The sequence below is a fragment of the Caloenas nicobarica genome, chromosome Z (genome assembly GCF_036013445.1).
Source record: "Caloenas nicobarica isolate bCalNic1 chromosome Z, bCalNic1.hap1, whole genome shotgun sequence".
Classification (NCBI taxonomy): domain Eukaryota; kingdom Metazoa; phylum Chordata; class Aves; order Columbiformes; family Columbidae; genus Caloenas; species Caloenas nicobarica.
In genome coordinates, this window is record NC_088284.1 from 50,452,393 (window position 1) to 50,469,590 (window position 17,198).

At 35.7% G+C, this 17,198-nt stretch overlaps 1 protein-coding gene across 1 annotated transcript in view; it reads left to right on the plus strand.

The window, feature by feature from the left end:
- MFSD14B (major facilitator superfamily domain containing 14B) overlaps positions 1–16,729 on the plus strand; it is a 32,335-nt gene extending 15,606 nt beyond the window's left edge. The window contains exons 4-12 of the mRNA XM_065655731.1: positions 958–1,085; positions 1,971–2,085; positions 3,852–4,070; positions 5,220–5,333; positions 5,876–5,947; positions 7,962–8,074; positions 8,967–9,064; positions 10,954–11,111; positions 15,103–16,729. Of these exons, the coding sequence (XP_065511803.1) occupies positions 958–1,085; positions 1,971–2,085; positions 3,852–4,070; positions 5,220–5,333; positions 5,876–5,947; positions 7,962–8,074; positions 8,967–9,064; positions 10,954–11,111; positions 15,103–15,306 (1,221 nt within the window). The 3' untranslated portion in view covers positions 15,307–16,729. The remainder of the gene's footprint in view (positions 1–957; positions 1,086–1,970; positions 2,086–3,851; positions 4,071–5,219; positions 5,334–5,875; positions 5,948–7,961; positions 8,075–8,966; positions 9,065–10,953; positions 11,112–15,102) is intronic.
- The last annotated feature ends 469 nt before the right edge of the window (positions 16,730–17,198 follow it).

Here is a 17,198-nt window from a genome sequence, read left to right on the forward strand (position 1 = left end):
TGGTTTGGCAGAATAGTGATTCAGTATAGTACTATGTACACATGTTAAGCTTGAAGGTGACTATATTTGAATACCAGAGGTTAACTGAAGTTAGCTGGAGTAGACTTCCAGTGTATTGAGGTGCTTACAGAACCATATATTTTCTAATGTTTGGATTTATGGCAGAGTTGGGTTGATGAGAGAACGATACACTAATGAGGAGGAAAGGAAAATGCATCTGTTATGGAGGTTTTGCAGTCAACAAACCTGTGAAAGGCTTTGCTTATTTTAATTCTTCTGTGTGATACAGAACATATTTGAAGCATAGATTCAAAGACTTTATGAAATGCTGAAAAATGTAGTGTTTGATCCTTAGTCAATATTTTTCCATGACAACGGTAGCTGTAAGTCTGACTTTTGCCACTGGAAAATCATTATGGTATTCCATTGTCTCAAGGTGTCAAGCTTGTCCTCATAGTTCTTGCAATGTGCAAGGGTCCTGTACATAATAAATACGTAGTGTAAAGCAATAAGTGTTCTGTTTATTTTGCTTCAGAGAACAATTAGGTTACCCAAAATTCTCCCTTAGGACAGTCCAAATCAGAGGGCAATTTGGGTTTGGGAACTAGCACTAAGTCTCGTGATAGAAGCTAAGAAGATATCTTTTGTGAAACTAGGCTGTAGGTTTTGGAGATTAAGAAGCTTTTGCAGTCTGTGGTACTTCTATATTGAATAAAACTGATATTGAAAAAATGCATGCCTCTTCTGTGTTGTTTTTTTTATGCACTCAGATCTAATAGATTCAAAACTTGAAACATAGAAAAGTAGACTGTAGAAGAAATTGTGTACCGTTTCAGTTATCTACAATTTTGTGTTTGATTTCAAATCAAATTGCAATTTTAGTCCTTTTTTATGTTGTGGTTGAAGTGAAACTAGGAAATGTGAATACAGACATTAATTGTTTTTCTTCTGTCACAGGGTTTTTTGTCCTTTCTCAGTGCTCCGCTAATTGGTGCTCTATCAGATGCATGGGGAAGAAAATATTTCCTTCTTCTTACAGTCTTCTTCACTTGTGCACCAATTCCATTAATGAGAATAAGTCCGTGGTAAGTAGTGCAGACTGCATTAAGAGCTTGTCAGTACAGCAGAAATTCAGAGGAACAGTTTGGGGAAGTGGGAGAGCAACAATAAGACAAGGGAAAGCCACTTTCCTTTCACGATGTGTTTGCTTTATTCTGGAGCTTTTCTGTTTAAGAGGTGTTAAAACTGTGTATCTTTAAAAGTAGAAATTACAGAATGTGAATTAGTTACTGTATTCACACAAGTATAACAGTAATTGACATGATTCACCCTGTCTAACTGGTTTTTAAGCTCAGCTGTTCACCTCTTTCCCCTGAGGACTGCCAGTGCTGGTAATATGCATATTTTTAAAGCTAAAGGGACCTTAGAATTTATTGACCACAGAAAAGTATAATTGCTGCAAACGAGGTCTTTTAAATCTTTGACTAGGCAGCTTTGCAGTCATAACTGGGTGGAATTGGCTTGGTTTCAGTTTCATTTACATTTTTTGTGAAACTTGGGAGGATTACAAAAGAACTTCTTGTACGCTGAGTGTATTCAGAGTTCAGATTCCAAAGCATTGTATATGATAGTTTATTCCTTAACTGGTTGAGAAACTGAGTTCTAAGATAATTCCTTTTGCATAACTTAACCTTGCTTCAGCTTTGACTGTGTGAAAATGTATAGGTACCGTGTCCTGAAGGGGCCACTTCTTCTTTCAGGCTGATGTAAAGTAGACAGTAGAATATAAAAAATTCAAATGCTGTTTTCCAATATTTAAGTGAGACTGCACAATCATTCGTCTCCAGTAAACCTCTACATTAGTTCTTGAGGAACAGTTTTCATAGATTAAATACAAACTTGCTTGATTAGTAAGAGAAAAGCAAGAGGTCTTAGCTTAAACTTTCTAATTCTTGCTTTTAAATCCTTAGGTGGTACTTCGCTATGATTTCAGTATCTGGAATCTTTTCTGTTACCTTTTCTGTAATATTTGCCTATGTAGCTGATGTAACACAAGAACATGAAAGAACTACAGCCTATGGACTGGTAAGATACACTGAACCTGAAAAAAAGGTCAGATTATGACCTTCGTATTGAACTTGTGTTTTGATGTGCACATTGTTTCCTGATTAATGTAATGAGGTTGATAGAGAAAGGAATGAACCATGATTAAGGCACTGTGTTAGGGTTTGGGAAATCTAATTTAGATTTTTTACTGATGCACAGACTGCTCTGCGCTTGTAGGAACACAATAAGAATTTGACAATTTTAATTGTGTAGAGGGCATATGTAACAAATCATGTTTGAAGTTCTGCAGGTACAACAAGAAATGTTATTAAATGCAATATGAGTTATTTAATACTTGATCTTGCAATGTCTTTCCACCACCCATAAATTGCACCTTTAGTTTATGTGATTTCTTTTTAATATAGAAGGACTCTTAGCAAGAGAAGAAGAAAATAGTTCAGTTAGTACAAACTAGCCTTTTGAGTGATAGTATAATTCCTGCTTAGTTTGCATTCATGAATATCTATGTTGGCTTGGGTTTTGCAGGCGCATTGGTAGATGGATGTGCTTAGCCTTTGAACATCATTTATCCCTTCATCCTCTGCATCTGTTTTCATTCTACAGATAGTAATGGACTTGATTCTTGGCTGACTGTACTGTACTTCGAGCTTTTAAGGTTTCTCTTTATTTTTAGTCTTAGGGATGTATGATTCCTCAGCTGTTGATTTAACAGTTAAGAAAATAAAGGACTTAGTTCTCTTGAATCAAGCATGTGTATTGTTATAGCAGAGCACAAAACAGGTTTAGAAGTTCTGGAATTACCACTTCATTTCTCCTGCCTATAAAGAGGACCATAAGTATATTCAGAGCATATATTTTTCCTGCCTTCAAACAGTTTTTTGTTAACAGAAACAGCTGGGTCTGAAATTCTATGAAGTGAAAGACAAAAGTGCACTCGTTTTGATGATATATAACAAATTGATTAGAAAGAGATAAAGACCTTTTTCTTAGGATTTTTTTCCTAGTTTGGTATAAAGCTAGGTTTCTAGCTTGTATTCTTACTTATTTTATAAAATAGTTATGCAGAGTGTTTTTATTTTGGGGACTGGAAAGGAGTAATGATTTAAAAACCCAAACAAACTAGCTTTATTCTAACCTCTTCTGATTTTTATAGTGAAATTTAACAGCACTTGATTTTTCATCATTTTCTGCTGTGTGTAAATATAGTTGGTGATCTGTTAGCAGCTGCATGTCACTACAACATCATACGAAGGAATACAGTAGCTGCCAAAGTTGTTGCCATAGCTAATGATCTCCTAGTTTGCTGTGCTGTCCAGTGGTAGCTAAGAATTTAAAATGCAAACTGTTAACAAAGGCATTATGTATTACTCTATGTATTACCCAGGGCGCTTAGTTTCAGTTTCACTTAGGCAGGTGTTTAAACATGCTGACAACTTTTTCAGTGAAATCTCATCAAATTCATAACTGGAAAACAAAACAGAAAAATTAGTCCATTTGAAAGTAAAAGCCGTTTTCCTTTAAGCCAGACTTGCTCCAGACTGCAAATTCTGTCTTGTATGGTGGATTCTGGAGGAGGTTGGAAGAACTTTGTTTGGACCCATACTTGCTATAATAAGTGATTTTTTTTTTTTTTTTTTTTTTCTTTAAACTTAAATTTTGACTTGTCTTTTTTTATTAAACCACACCTCTGGGCATTGGAGTGATGACGTTGAGCAAATTACTTCATTTTTCTGCCATGGCAGAAGAACCACTTCAACAAGTTTATAAACTGTTCTTGTGCGTAGGTATCAGCCACCTTTGCAGCAAGTTTGGTAACTAGTCCTGCCATTGGAGCATACCTGTCTGCCAGCTATGGAGATAACCAGGTTGTACTAGTGGCCACGTTGGTGGCTGTTGTGGACATCTGCTTCATCCTGCTAGCTGTGCCAGAATCTCTGCCAGAAAAAATGAGACCTGCTTCGTGGGGAGCTTCTATATCGTGGGAACAAGCAGACCCTTTTGCAGTAAGATGCACTTCAATAAGTAATAAATAATTAATGATTAATAATAATTGCATTTAGTAAGCCTGAGAAATCTTTAATCTTATTGGTACCTTGACTATTCAAAATACTATAATCTCTGTTCTCTGCTCTTGCACAAAAAGATCCAACTACATTTAAAAAATAAAACAGACTTGGTGGATTAAATGGTTCTTGAATTAGAAACAATGTTTGGTGTAAAATCCAAAGGGAAAATGCTTTACTTTTTTAACATCCTTACTCTGTTTTATTGTAAGAAAAATATTGAATTCTTACACTGCTACAGACCCCAAAACCTGATATTATAGGACTTTTCCATATTCATTTTATGCTTTGTACTTTTGGTTGTCAGTATCTCTTCAGATTCTTGAATTCCACATTTGATTATATGTCTTTTTAATATAGAATGGATCTATAAAGCCTGTTTTTTTTCTACTGGCATATATAGTAAGGGTTAAAACATATCATGCAGTCTTGCTAGTAACTTGTTCACTTATTCACACTTCATTCACACTTTATTCAGATAATTTGCATTTATGTTACACCTTAGTATCTTAAGAGAGGAAAGAGGGATTGTTCTTCACGAAATTTGTCCTGCTGGGCACTGGTTTTGAATGTTGAGAGATGACTGACATACTTGAAGAATTTTTTATACAATTTATTTGTTACTCAAACTGATTCATGTTATGGGTGAACAAGTATAAGAAGCATACAAGGAAAAACACTCTTATAATTTGAGAAGAGAAACAGTTATAATCAGGCTATATTATTTGCTAGCATCTTCCGGAACGGGTTATTATGGAGATCAATCAGAATATACTGATACATTTCCCTAAACATTATATTATGCTGTTTTCAGTGAATGCTTTTAATTTGACACTGAACAGTAGCTTCAAAAATAAAATGGAATTTTTTGCAGAAGAATCAGATACTACAAACCATATAAAATGGGGCTGTTTCTACCTTAATGTTCGGCTTAACCATTTCCATGTGTGTTTTTTTTTTTTTTCCCCCAATTGTATGTGTGGGTAAAAATAGATTTTAAGAAAAGTGAATCTACCTTCTGCTTTCTTTCTGCTTTCCTAAGACTTTGTAGAAATGTTCCAATAGTTGTTTTGTTTCTTTGCTTTACAGTCTCTGAAAAAAGTTAGAAAAGATTCTACGGTTCTGCCAATCTGCATAACAGTGTTTCTCTCCTATCTGCCTGAGGCTGGCCAGTATTCTAGCTTTTTTCTGTACTTGCGACAGGTAAATGTTGATGTCTTCACATCTTACTAATGATGTTTAAATAACTATACCCTAAGACCTGTTTCTTATTTGCAGAGAAAACCGCTTTCTGGCAAAGTAGAGCTTTAAAAAATACAGGCAGGGTACTTCGCTAAGCCAAGAACTGAATAACACTTGATTCCTGATGCGTAAACTCTGCCACAGCTTGAGCATGTATTCATAAAGTTAAGCAGACCTTTGTTCCCATTCAGTGCACCAGTTTGTATGTCTTGAGGCGAGATCTTGCCTGTTGAAGAACTATTGTGTCTGTGGGAAGGGATAGAGAACTTCCATTTCTAGATACATGACTTCCTCTGTCTTGTTTTTTTTTAAGGCAGGTTTTTTTTCACATAGGTTTCTTGGCAAGCAGTCAAGTTAAGGATTGTTCTTGAAAGTGAACACTTCCTGTATGGATTAAATTATAAGCGGGGATCAGTGTTGTTTTTGAAGAGGATATCTCTTTGCTAGTGATTGTCCTGGATTGTGTTTGACATTAGTTTTATGCATTTTCTGCTTTCCTTCAGATTATAGGTTTTGGATCCGCTACCATTGCAGCGTTTATAGCTGTGATAGGCATCCTGTCTATAATGGCTCAGGTAAGCTTTATTTTTAGTGTCTTATTAAACAGTACAAACTGAATGCCAAGGCACGCTCTTCTGACTATTAAGCTTGTCTATAAACTTCTTACATGCTCTAAAATGACAGAGTATCTTTCATTGAAGATTATGTTCATATATAGTCGGCATAAATGTCTCGCTTTAAGCCTGCTTCCCTTAGAAATACTGGACCTGGGGATCAGAAAATAAGCCTAAAATTTGCTAAGCTTAGATCAGTAAATTTTCTGGAACTCTGGCTTTAAATGATAAAAACGATACAGAAAATTGATTACTTAATGCAAAGCCTTCTGCAAGGGGAACATGTTATTTTAAGCAAAAGTCATGCTGCTTGCACATACTCAGTTGGCTCATGCTGTCAAATGTGTGAACAAATGTTGCAGGTATTGACATGGCCTGTCCAGGGTTACTTGGGCTCAGCATGGAGGCTGAGGAGCTGTGAGGCCTTGGTACATTGCTTTCATGCCTCTTAACTGGGAGCAGTGAGCTGATTTTTGGACAGGTCCGTTATGCCTTTTAGAAATCAAACAGTTTTTGTGATGTGATTTTTTTGGTTATCTTTATGGGTACAGTTTGATATCTTCTTGTAATAACAGGAAGAGGAATGGCATATCCAAGGTGCTGTAACCTTGTTTCTATCCTTAGCAGAATGGAGGTCTCACTGTTATAATGTAAACAACACATTCCTCAGTGTTTAGAAGTTTTACTGATGTCAGTTGTGTCCTTCATTATCAATACAAGCCATTATTTTAATCTTTGCTCTGTGGTTTGTTCTGATGCTTTTAGGTGCACTCACATTTGCCAGTCATACTTTATTCATACCTCTGTATTTGCTAAAAATCTCTAAAATGGCTTCCCTTCTGGTACATAATTTTCAGTGTTAAAATGAGGACATTCCGCATTGATTTTTGAACTCTTTGAAAAATGAAGATTATTGAAGCAAACTTTGCTTCATAAACACTGATTTGTGTTGGCATGTTGGATATCTCCAGAAAGAACTGATCACATGTAGGTAGAATTACTATATTTTTGCTATTTAGCTTTCAAGCTAGCTTTGTCTAAGAATGAGAAACAGAAAACTAGTGTAAGAGGTACAGGAGAGAGGAAATGTGCTCTGCTCTGCAGTCCTGGTTCCTTTTCTCTGGCGCTTTACTGATACATTGCTGAGTTTCTCATTTTAAAGAAAAATACATGCACTGAATGGAGCAGTCTATATGGATTTTACTTTACTAGGAACAATCTGCTTCTTGCCATGAGTATATTGCTGTTTTATCTGAATTGGGACCTCCTTCCCCATCAGCAGTAACACTTCTAACAGATGAAAAACAGTGGTCCTCCTTTAGGGCATCTATGTTTAGGATTAGTTTCCATGTGCAAATAAAAAGGTCATATGAGTGGTGTAAGGAGTTGGCAGAAAATGTAATTAAAGATGAAAAGGACGTGGCCTTGGCCAAAAAAAAAGTGGGATTTACTTTTTGGTTTTAATTGTAAATTTGCATAGTAATTCATCTGACCTAAAGAGATTGCTACTTTTTTTTTTCCCCCTGAGCTAACAGTCTTTTTTTTTTTTTTCCCCCCTCTAGTGTTTGTGAGTACTGGTAAATTCAACTCACATCCAGCCTGTACTATCCTAACTTGATGCTAGCATTTATTGTAAGACTCTCTAGTCCGTAAGGAAATGGAGTTGTAAAGGTGGAAGTGAAAGCCTCTTTACAGTACAAACAGACACCGAGATATAATGTCCACAGAGAAGGCAATACACATGCTTCTTGATATCCTGAAGTAGAAACTCTTTAATAGCTAAGAGTGCCTGTACATCAAATGCTGATGCAGCTTGTCTGCATTTTGGACTTAATACAGGGGAAGTAAGAGCACAAACAGTGTGAAGTTCCTCACCAGTTGAAAGGTCTTCTGAGTTACTTGGTGTAGAACAAGAAATTGCTTGAGCAATCTGGCTTACAAAAATAACTTTTGGATGAATCAATTTCTCTTGCAGACTGTGTTTCTCAGTGTCTTGATGAGGTCGATAGGCAACAAAAATACAGTTCTCCTTGGCCTTGGCTTTCAAATCTTTCAGCTGGCTTGGTATGGTTTTGGATCTCAGCCTTGGTAAGCGCACATTTTCATAGGTACATACCTGTGAAGGAACTGAAAATGTTTTTCCAAGAAATTATATCATTTAATTCTGTTATCATGACTACCTAAATGTTCTCATTTGCATTACACTAGCAAAGTTTAGTCTGTATTTTGCACACGTAGGTACAATTTTCCAGGTATATAGTGTAAATTTCAGGCTAACAGCCCATTTGAAAAAGGGGTCTGCACCGTTTCGGTCCATTGTGGTTTATGTTTATAAATGTGGTTAAAAGTTTTTCTTAAACTCACAAACTAGTAAGTAGTGTGTTCTCTCCAGTAATTCCACTAGATCCATTCTAATTAGTTATTGGACCTCTACTTTTTTTCTTTTTTCTGATGTGCCATTCTCTTAACATATTTGGTCTTGGAACCTATCTAGAGCTTCTTTTGTTGGAAAAACTGTCTGTAAGTAAAGTGAACTAGAACCATAAACTGGAACAGCTTTGCTTTACAAAGTTTGTCCTACTGACAGTGATGAATGCTTGTTCTTTATCAGAGCAATTGCTACTGAACTATACAAGTTAGAGAACTGCCTCGCTGGGCCACCCCATGAAATTGTTCCTCTGTATAGCCTTTGGAGTGGGAAGGCCTGTGCATCACTTCACTCCCACTCTCCTGTTTTCATCTGCTCTAATAGCTTGTGTAGAATCAAATGAATTTTTATTCCAGCAAGCTTGGGGTGTTTTGTGGGAGGGGAGCAGGAATAAGACCCAGACCAGATGATTTTCCATCTCTAGATATTTTAATGAGTACTTTGAAATGGCATTAAGCCTTAAATGAGGGTACCCTTGTCGCCCTTTTTGGAGAGGTGGGGACTAATTCTATGGTCAGTCAATTTTTAATTGAAATTATGCATTTAACACAGGATGATGTGGGCAGCAGGAGCTGTAGCAGCAATGTCAAGCATTACGTTCCCAGCAATCAGTGCTCTGGTTTCACGAAATGCTGAGTCAGATCAACAAGGTGAGTATTGAATTTCTGTTTCAGCATCAGACTCTTTTCTTGGATGACTCCAGAAAGCAGTATAGATGTACTCTTCAAATATATTGATGAGTAATGTTTTTCTTTGGTATTAGTTTTGGAAGTCTGCCAGTCTATGTAGAGAGGAAGGAGGTACACAAATTTATCAGAATTGCCTTGCAAAACATAGTTTCTATTTGACCAGCTACTTACAGCTTCCTGTGAAAGTACTACAGAAGCAACAAAAACAGATGTGGTAACTTTCATGATTTTTCCTTCCTATTTATTATGAAAAGAAATATTCTATAAGTAGATAGTGAGGATTAATGTAACAGTACCAGCTTTTTATTGAAAACTAAAACCACATTTTACCAGATTAAAATAAGCCTATACAAGAAGCTCTATTCTGTGTGGAAAAGTTGTCTCTATTTGCTGTAATATTTCAGATTTTCAAGGAAAAGGAAGCTTGAGTAAATAGTTGATGTGGGAAGACAGAAAAATTAATTGGTTTTGATGTGAAAGGGAATGAACGATCAGAAATACTGCTTCATTTAAAGTAAAGTGAGGGAAAGAATCATCACAAAGTATAACACTGGTTTATAATAACTGGATTTAGTGTTCTCTTTAAAAAAAATCTGTACGTATATATCATGAGTCTTGCTTTAACATTATACAACCTGAACTTAAGTAATGGGAGGTACAAAGGCGCAGTTCTAGAAGACAGTTTGAAAGGTGCAAGAGACAGTATTTTATGTGGCTTTTTTATGACTCCTCTTTCCCTGATTTTTGTTTCCAATAGAGATATTTAGAAGAGTTTTGAAAGACTCATTTCCTAGTTATGTCATGAAACGAATAGTTAAGTTGATGGAAGTCATTAGTCTTCTGTTTTACATAAAGGAAACTACTGTAAATAGCTCAGGCATGCAAAAATTTCTGGAGTGCAGTTTTGCCACCTAGTGGCATGAAGATTTTAAGCTTACACAATAACAGCTGAAGGAAAACCTTGGACAGCTTTCTTTTTGGCATACTTTCTCTCCTTCCAATTTACATGTTCCTGCCTTAAGAAGGAAAGAGTTATGGAGACTACTACTGTTGTAAAAATAGTGTTCTGTAGAATCTTGATCTGTAAGATCATAAAAAAAATATATATTTTTTTTACAATGTTGTCACAATCACTTAATGAAGCTGCAATGGAAGCAGACCCACTGAACTTTGACTAAACTCTAAAAATACTCTAATGTAGAACTGCAACCCATCTAGTATTGTGAATTTACTGCAGTACTGCTGAGTTACTGCCCTGAATAAGTTACTTGATCCTTAAATAAGTCCTGGTTTTAGGCTGGTGAAGGGAAGAAATTGGTTAGTTTGTGCATATTTTGACAATAGCAATCCTTAATACATAGACATTTTACTCTAAATTTCACCTGAAGATAAATTAGGCAGGTACGACACTTAATCTCTGCTTTCTTCATTGTAGGCTTTGGGTAAGAGTGGAAGATCTCTAACACACACAAAAAAATTAGACTTGCACATAAATTTAGTCTCTCATATTCAAAATTCATTCTTTTGATGTATATCTACTCAGAACACAGATGCAATCCTGAATTACAGCAAAACATGAAATTTTGAAAATGAGACGGTAATTTTTGGTAACGTGGTAAATTGTAACGGCAGTTTATCTTTAAACTTCTGCGAGCATGCAAGTACAGTGCCAGAACTATGGTCAGGCAGAGGATTGTTTTAGCCTAGCCAAGTTGTCTCCAATGTATTTCTTAAGATCTTAGTATGTAGAAAAAATTATGAGAAGTGCTATTTTGGAACAGCTGTTGGCTCGGAGCGTTTCATTCTTGATTAAAAAAAAGTCCAACTCTTTTTTTTTTTTTCTTCATTAGGTGTTGTCCAAGGAATAATAACTGGAATCAGAGGTCTGTGCAATGGCCTGGGACCGGCACTGTATGGCTTTATTTTCTTTCTGTTTCATGTGGAGCTCAATGAATTGCCACCTGATCAGACTTCTGAAAAAAAAGCAATGCAAGATCCCAGTGATGAGGTAAATTTAAAATTCGGTGTGAAGTTTGCAGCGTAGAACTCATAAGGGTAAAAATCTGTCATTTTTGGCTGGTTTGAAATCTTGGTATCTAATTGGTGAACTACTTAATTCTCATTTGTCAGCTTTACTGAACTATTAAGGTAACTCATAATTTAAATTTGATAGTAACTGTTTATATTTCCAGTACTAGCAGCTTTGTTTCAGTATTCTGACAGAACCAGTTAACTTCTTTTGATTATATCTACTCAAAGCACAGCTGTAATGCTGAATTACAGCGAAACATGAAATTTTGACAATGAGACAGTAATTTTTGGTAACTCAGTAAATTGTAACAAGTTTGTCTTTAAACCTTACAGGAATAGGGTAATTATTGATGTAGGCAGTAATTTAGTATACAGTTGAGAATTTTTTTTTTTTTTCAATGACAGTAACAATGCTGTTCATCACCTTTCCTTACCTGCACAAAACTTGAGGGGGAGGGAAGTAGTCAATCCTATACAGCATTTCTTTGGTACTCCCTTCAGTCTTTTCTTGTATCCCTTCCATCTTTGTTTCAGGTCTGCGTTTTTGTCTGGTTTGTTCTTTCCCATCTGGCTTCCGAGATACCAAATACATGCTTACCAGAGTTTGGAGAATCTTATGGTGCTTTTTTCTTGTTCGCTTGATTGCCCTGGCCATCTCAGCTATGATTTCATTGCTCTTTCAAAGTACTAAGAATGGACTTTTCAGAGAGCTGATGATCTCTTAGCTTGTCATTAAGCTGATTAAGACAGACAACAGATTAGCTGAATATGTAAATAACTAGTGGCTGTTACTATGGGAACAAATGTTTGTTGTTCATCCCCCAGTTCTTTAACCTTTTGGGTTATTTGCTGTAACCAATGCTTGAACATGTTGCAAGTAATGTTGGTTTGTCCGGTTACTTTAAGAATATCCATGTGTTCTTTTGTTGAAGTAGCCAAATGTATTACAGTGGAGCCAATGACTGTTACAGTAAGTTATCAATGAGTCAAAACTTCTGTTGTAGAATTTTCTAAAGCTTGTGGTAGAACAAATTCCTGCACTGGAGCCTAGTGTATAAGCTTCCATATAATAAAAGAATGATTTTTCTAAGGTGTGTTAATTAAAAAATAATTTCAGACGTCATTGTTTTATTCAAAATCTACTTAATGCATAAGACATTTTTTAGTTAGCAATACAGCAAAATCAGTAAGTATTTACATAACTAAGATTGTTTTATTCTCGTTTCAGTGCGTCAGCTCTTACTTTTAATTATGTATGTACTCATAAGCTTTCTTAAAATGTCTTCCTATTAAGTTACTAGGCACCTAACATGTAAAACTATCATTCACAAAAATAACAGTACGATTTTTTTTCCTACTAATTCTTATGTTTAAGTCTAATATAACAGTGGGAAAGAACTCCACAATTTAAATGTTATATAGCTTTAAAAATTGATGTAAGTAAAATAAGTGGAAATGAAAACCAGGGAATGCACCAAGATTAGACAAGGAAATTAGTAATGCTGAGCTTAAAACACTAGTACTGGTACCTTGGATTCGCAAGGCCCAAATACAAACCACCTGTCTCTTGGTTTTGTTCAGTGTTCCAAATTGGTAACTAGGAGCTGCTTTACAGATATACATTGTTTAAAAAATGTTTTACTGGTTTTATTAAATGCTAATTAAATGTTCACTAAGTGTTTTAGTAACAAGTTTAAGTGGTCAAGTACCTTGTTTTAAAAAGCTACTAGATGTCTGTGGAACTGCAGTTAATTGATATAATGTGGTTTAGTCTGTGACAGACATTGTTGGGTTTTTTGTTGTAGGTTTTTGTGGTTTGTTTTTTTTTTTTTTCCTACCCCTCCTTGTCAAAAGCAATGAGTCTATAGGAACTCAACTGAGAATGCACTGTTTCTGTGCTGAACCTGGATCCAGCCCAGTATTGCTGTTGAGGTGAATTAGAAAGAGTTCTTCCTCTGTTTCCACTGCTCTAATACTAGGTGCTACTGCAACTACAAGAAGTAGATTTTTAAGTTGTTATCAGAAACAGGTTGTTTACATAGGTATTGTTAGAATTATTAATGTGAAGAACAAATTTGTTTGTGTAACTATTCGAAAATTTTACTTTGAGAGAAAGCTGTGTCTCCTTTTAAAAACCAAACAACCAAACAAAACAAGAACAAAACAAAAACCCACAAACAAACCCCAAACCCAAACATCTAAGTTTAACTTACTGATTATTGTTGTAATTTAGTATTGTACATTTCAGATAAAGGCCTTCTGTGTTCACTGATGGACAGAGTGCTAAATTAAATTGTTAGATATAATGGTTTTGTAAACCTTCACATTCAAACAGTGGTGACAGGGAAGTCTGGATGCATATTTCAGTTATATATACAAATGTACAGACTGGACTTCTTTTTTTACTTGCCTTTAAGTATTAATTTGTATTACTCTGGAGGACTTAAGAATAGGATTTTGCTGAAGATTACTTTTTTTTTTTTTCTTGTGGAAGTGGGAGAGCTGCAATTTTACCACAGGTCACATTTGTGATTCTCTTCCATCAAAGAAAAGATATGATGCACCTATTCAAGCAAGGTTGTGTATCTGCTCTCCGCAGCATAAATAGTAGAAGTTAAGCATATCTTTCTTAATTCCCATTTAAATAACTCTTTTGAAAACTGGAGAGCCTAAAAAGGAGAGTGAGGTGGCATCATTAGAATTATCCACAGGGAGCCCTTACAGGAAACAGTGCAGTCACGGGCTGTGTTGGGCAAATAATAACACTTGGCAATGCAGTGAGCAAGGGCTGCTTTTCAAAACTTCTTACACTCCCTTCAGTGAAACTGCAATAGTAGCATATTCAAAAGCTGCTCAGGTAAATCAGCTGTTACACTACAAATGAGGATATTAATTTATGGAATTTTATTACATTCTTTTAGTACTTGTGGCCATAGTACCACTTGGAAGATCTAAGTAATATTGTTAATATAAATTCTGTTAATATGATTATATATTTAAAATTTAGAGACTGCCAGTTGAAAAATTGGGCCTCTTCTTGTAACAAGAGTTGAAGCAAGAGAAATACCCTGTTACTGTATGCTTAATTTCAGCTGTTTTCCCAATTCATATTAGAATAACTTCCTGCATTTCATTTGGTAGAAAAAAAGTACATGATGGTTAAGTTTCATCTTCTGATTTTTTAGTTCTAGTTGACAAAAATAGAGAAAAGTTGTTTAAGATTTTAAAAAAAAAAAATCACTAGACTGCTGACACTGTTTTGTAGAGTTTTGTCATCAGACTTAGCTGGTTTAAAATTAGTCTTACAGCCTTTCTGGTGGTTGTTTTTAATTGTGGTTATGAAATGTAGATAAGTTGTATTTTAAAATTTAAAATAAACTGCTTAGAAGCAAGGGAGAGTAACTCCAAATACCAGGTTATCATACATGCCAGCAACCTGTCTCTGCAGTGAGAATAGTATATACTGCATAGCTTGCTGAGTTTCCTCACTCGTGTTAGTTTTTGGGGATGTGTTTGTGTTCGGCTAACTTGATTCTAAAGTATGTCAGCCATGGAAGCAAATGGAAAAAAGTGAAGTTAAAGATTCATTGAGCATTTTTATTTCTGGATGTTGAAACCTTATGCTATTATTCTTCAGAGGAGTCTTGCTGATTTTAACAGGCATGTTGCCTAAAGAAAAAAGACATTGCAAAGAAGCATGAGTCATTGTTTAATCAGCTAGGCAGTCCTGTTGTCAGTTGATACTTTTGTGCATGTTTCTGGTTTTTAGGTTGCTGTGCAGATCAGGTGAGGAATTCTTAGGGATTGTAGATGCAGAAAATTCATGTTGCACTACACATATGAACTGTTTGTGTAAGCTTTGTAGTCACTGTAAATATGTCTCCCATTATCTCCTGCTAAATGATACAGTTTTTAATGCAGAAGTCAATGTCTAAAACTTTATTTATTTGATGTTTCTTTCCCTGCAGAGAGCAATCATTCCTGGTCCACCCTTCCTGGTTGGAGCATGCATTGTTCTTCTGGCTTTTCTAGTTGCCTTATTTATTCCTGAGCACAGCAAAGCCAGCAGTACCAGAAAACACAGCAGCAGCATCAGCAGCGCTCTGAGTAGCAACCTCGACCGAAGTAGTGAAGAGGACATTGAACCATTGCTGCAAGATAGCAGTGTGTGAAGGCCAACTTCTGAGGAGACTGTGGAAGCAGGTCATGCACTGAACTGCGGCTCTGGAATCTTGGTGGGATGTACAGAGTATCTGGCCTGTGAAAGGAAGGCAGCTGTGTGCTAGGGAAAGTCACATGGTGTGTGACACTTGAGGTTGATGTCGTACTTGCAGGAGGGTTTATTTAGCAGGGCAGGTCACAACTAGGTGTGATGCTACCTGATACTGGACCTGGTCAAATCCTGGTATTTGGTAGAAACCCAAATATACAGACACAATAGGATGTTTCTTTGAATGTTCATTTCCCAAAGTTGTATGCAAAATGATCAGGTTTGAAGCAGAATAGTTTCTGCCACCACTTTTAAAGATTTTTTTTTTTTTTTCATTTCTTGTGCCTTTTGTCTGCATGTATACCACATTTTGTCCTCATGTTGTGAGACGGACTGATCTATATAGTTCTGGTATCTGAAATAGTGGTTATCGACAAAAATAATTAGATTTCTGGAAGATACATTCTCAAATATTATTTAGTAATGAGGAGTCCAATAGTTAACAGATGAAACTGAGATGACTTCTGAGGGTGTATGGTCACACATGACAGTCATTACTTATCAGTGAAGGTCATATTGAAGTCTTAAACCCACATTACAGGTCAGTTCTGAGCAGTTAGAGCAAATCCAGATGGCTCCTGAGAGCACTGGTCACATTCGTGTTTTGCTGATTTAAAAAAAAAAAAAAAGAATTTTAATTATAAAATGAGCAGCATTGGAAATATGGACATTCCTGACTTCCGAGACAGGAAAAACAGTGGATGCCAGAGTAGTTTACAACAAGAAATATGTATATTTATTGCATTTTGTCACTTTATCTGCCATTTGAAATAATCTTTCATATTAATTCTTTTCACTCCTGCCTTAACTGCTACTTAGTGTTCAGTTATTATTCCTATTTAGCCTTCATATCACTGTCTTACCTGCTGAATTTCATGGATCTATTCATATCGAATTTACTTTCTAAATGATGCTTTAAAGGAGTTATGAATGGCTACAAATGAACTAATTTTTAGAGACATTTTATGAAAAATACACAGATTTATATGTATTTTGCTGCAGTGTAAATGGACCATTAAACCCAACTTTAATGAAGTACTCCTATGAATGTTTTATATGTATGCAATATATGTAGATATTTGTAAGGAGTTTTAATTTTTCCAAATGGGGTGCTGTGTAAATCATGTATTTATAAGTGTTATGGGGGTACTCACAGATATACAGTTTTTTAAAAGGATTGTGTATTGACTGAACAAATTTTAAAAATATATATTTTGAAACTTGTTCCACATTGAGCAGAGATAACAAACCTTTTGTACTATGCGGTTTGGTTAAGTTAATAAGCTTCCCGGTGCATAATAAATCTACATCTTAGGGTTTCTAGATTTCACGTGTAAGTGTGTGTTCTTCCATGTTTACTGTTGTGCCTTCCCTGCTTCTGAACAGAAAGAATTTAATCCTGGTTTAATGCTGGATTACAGTACCTGAATTCCTCTTGTACTGTTGTCTGTGTTATCAAACATGGTGAAAAGCATGCTTTGCTCAGAAGTCTGTTTGGTGTCTGACATGGTATCCAACAGGATAGAGAAGTGGAAAAAGAGGAAGAGAGGTTTGTGGTGTGGGTTTGTTTTGGTTTTGGTTTTTTTTGTTTTTTTTTTTTTTTAAAGGCATTGCTGATCTGAAGAGTACTACAGAATTAAGGTGCTTTTTCTCATGAGGCTTAGGTGTCTCTTACATTGATTTACTTGGAATTCAAGCCTGGTTTTCTTATGCTGGATGTTTTATTTTTGCTGCAGGCCAGACTGCAGTCAAATAGGTTTGGCATGATCCCAATGCAGAGTGTCTTAAACTTGA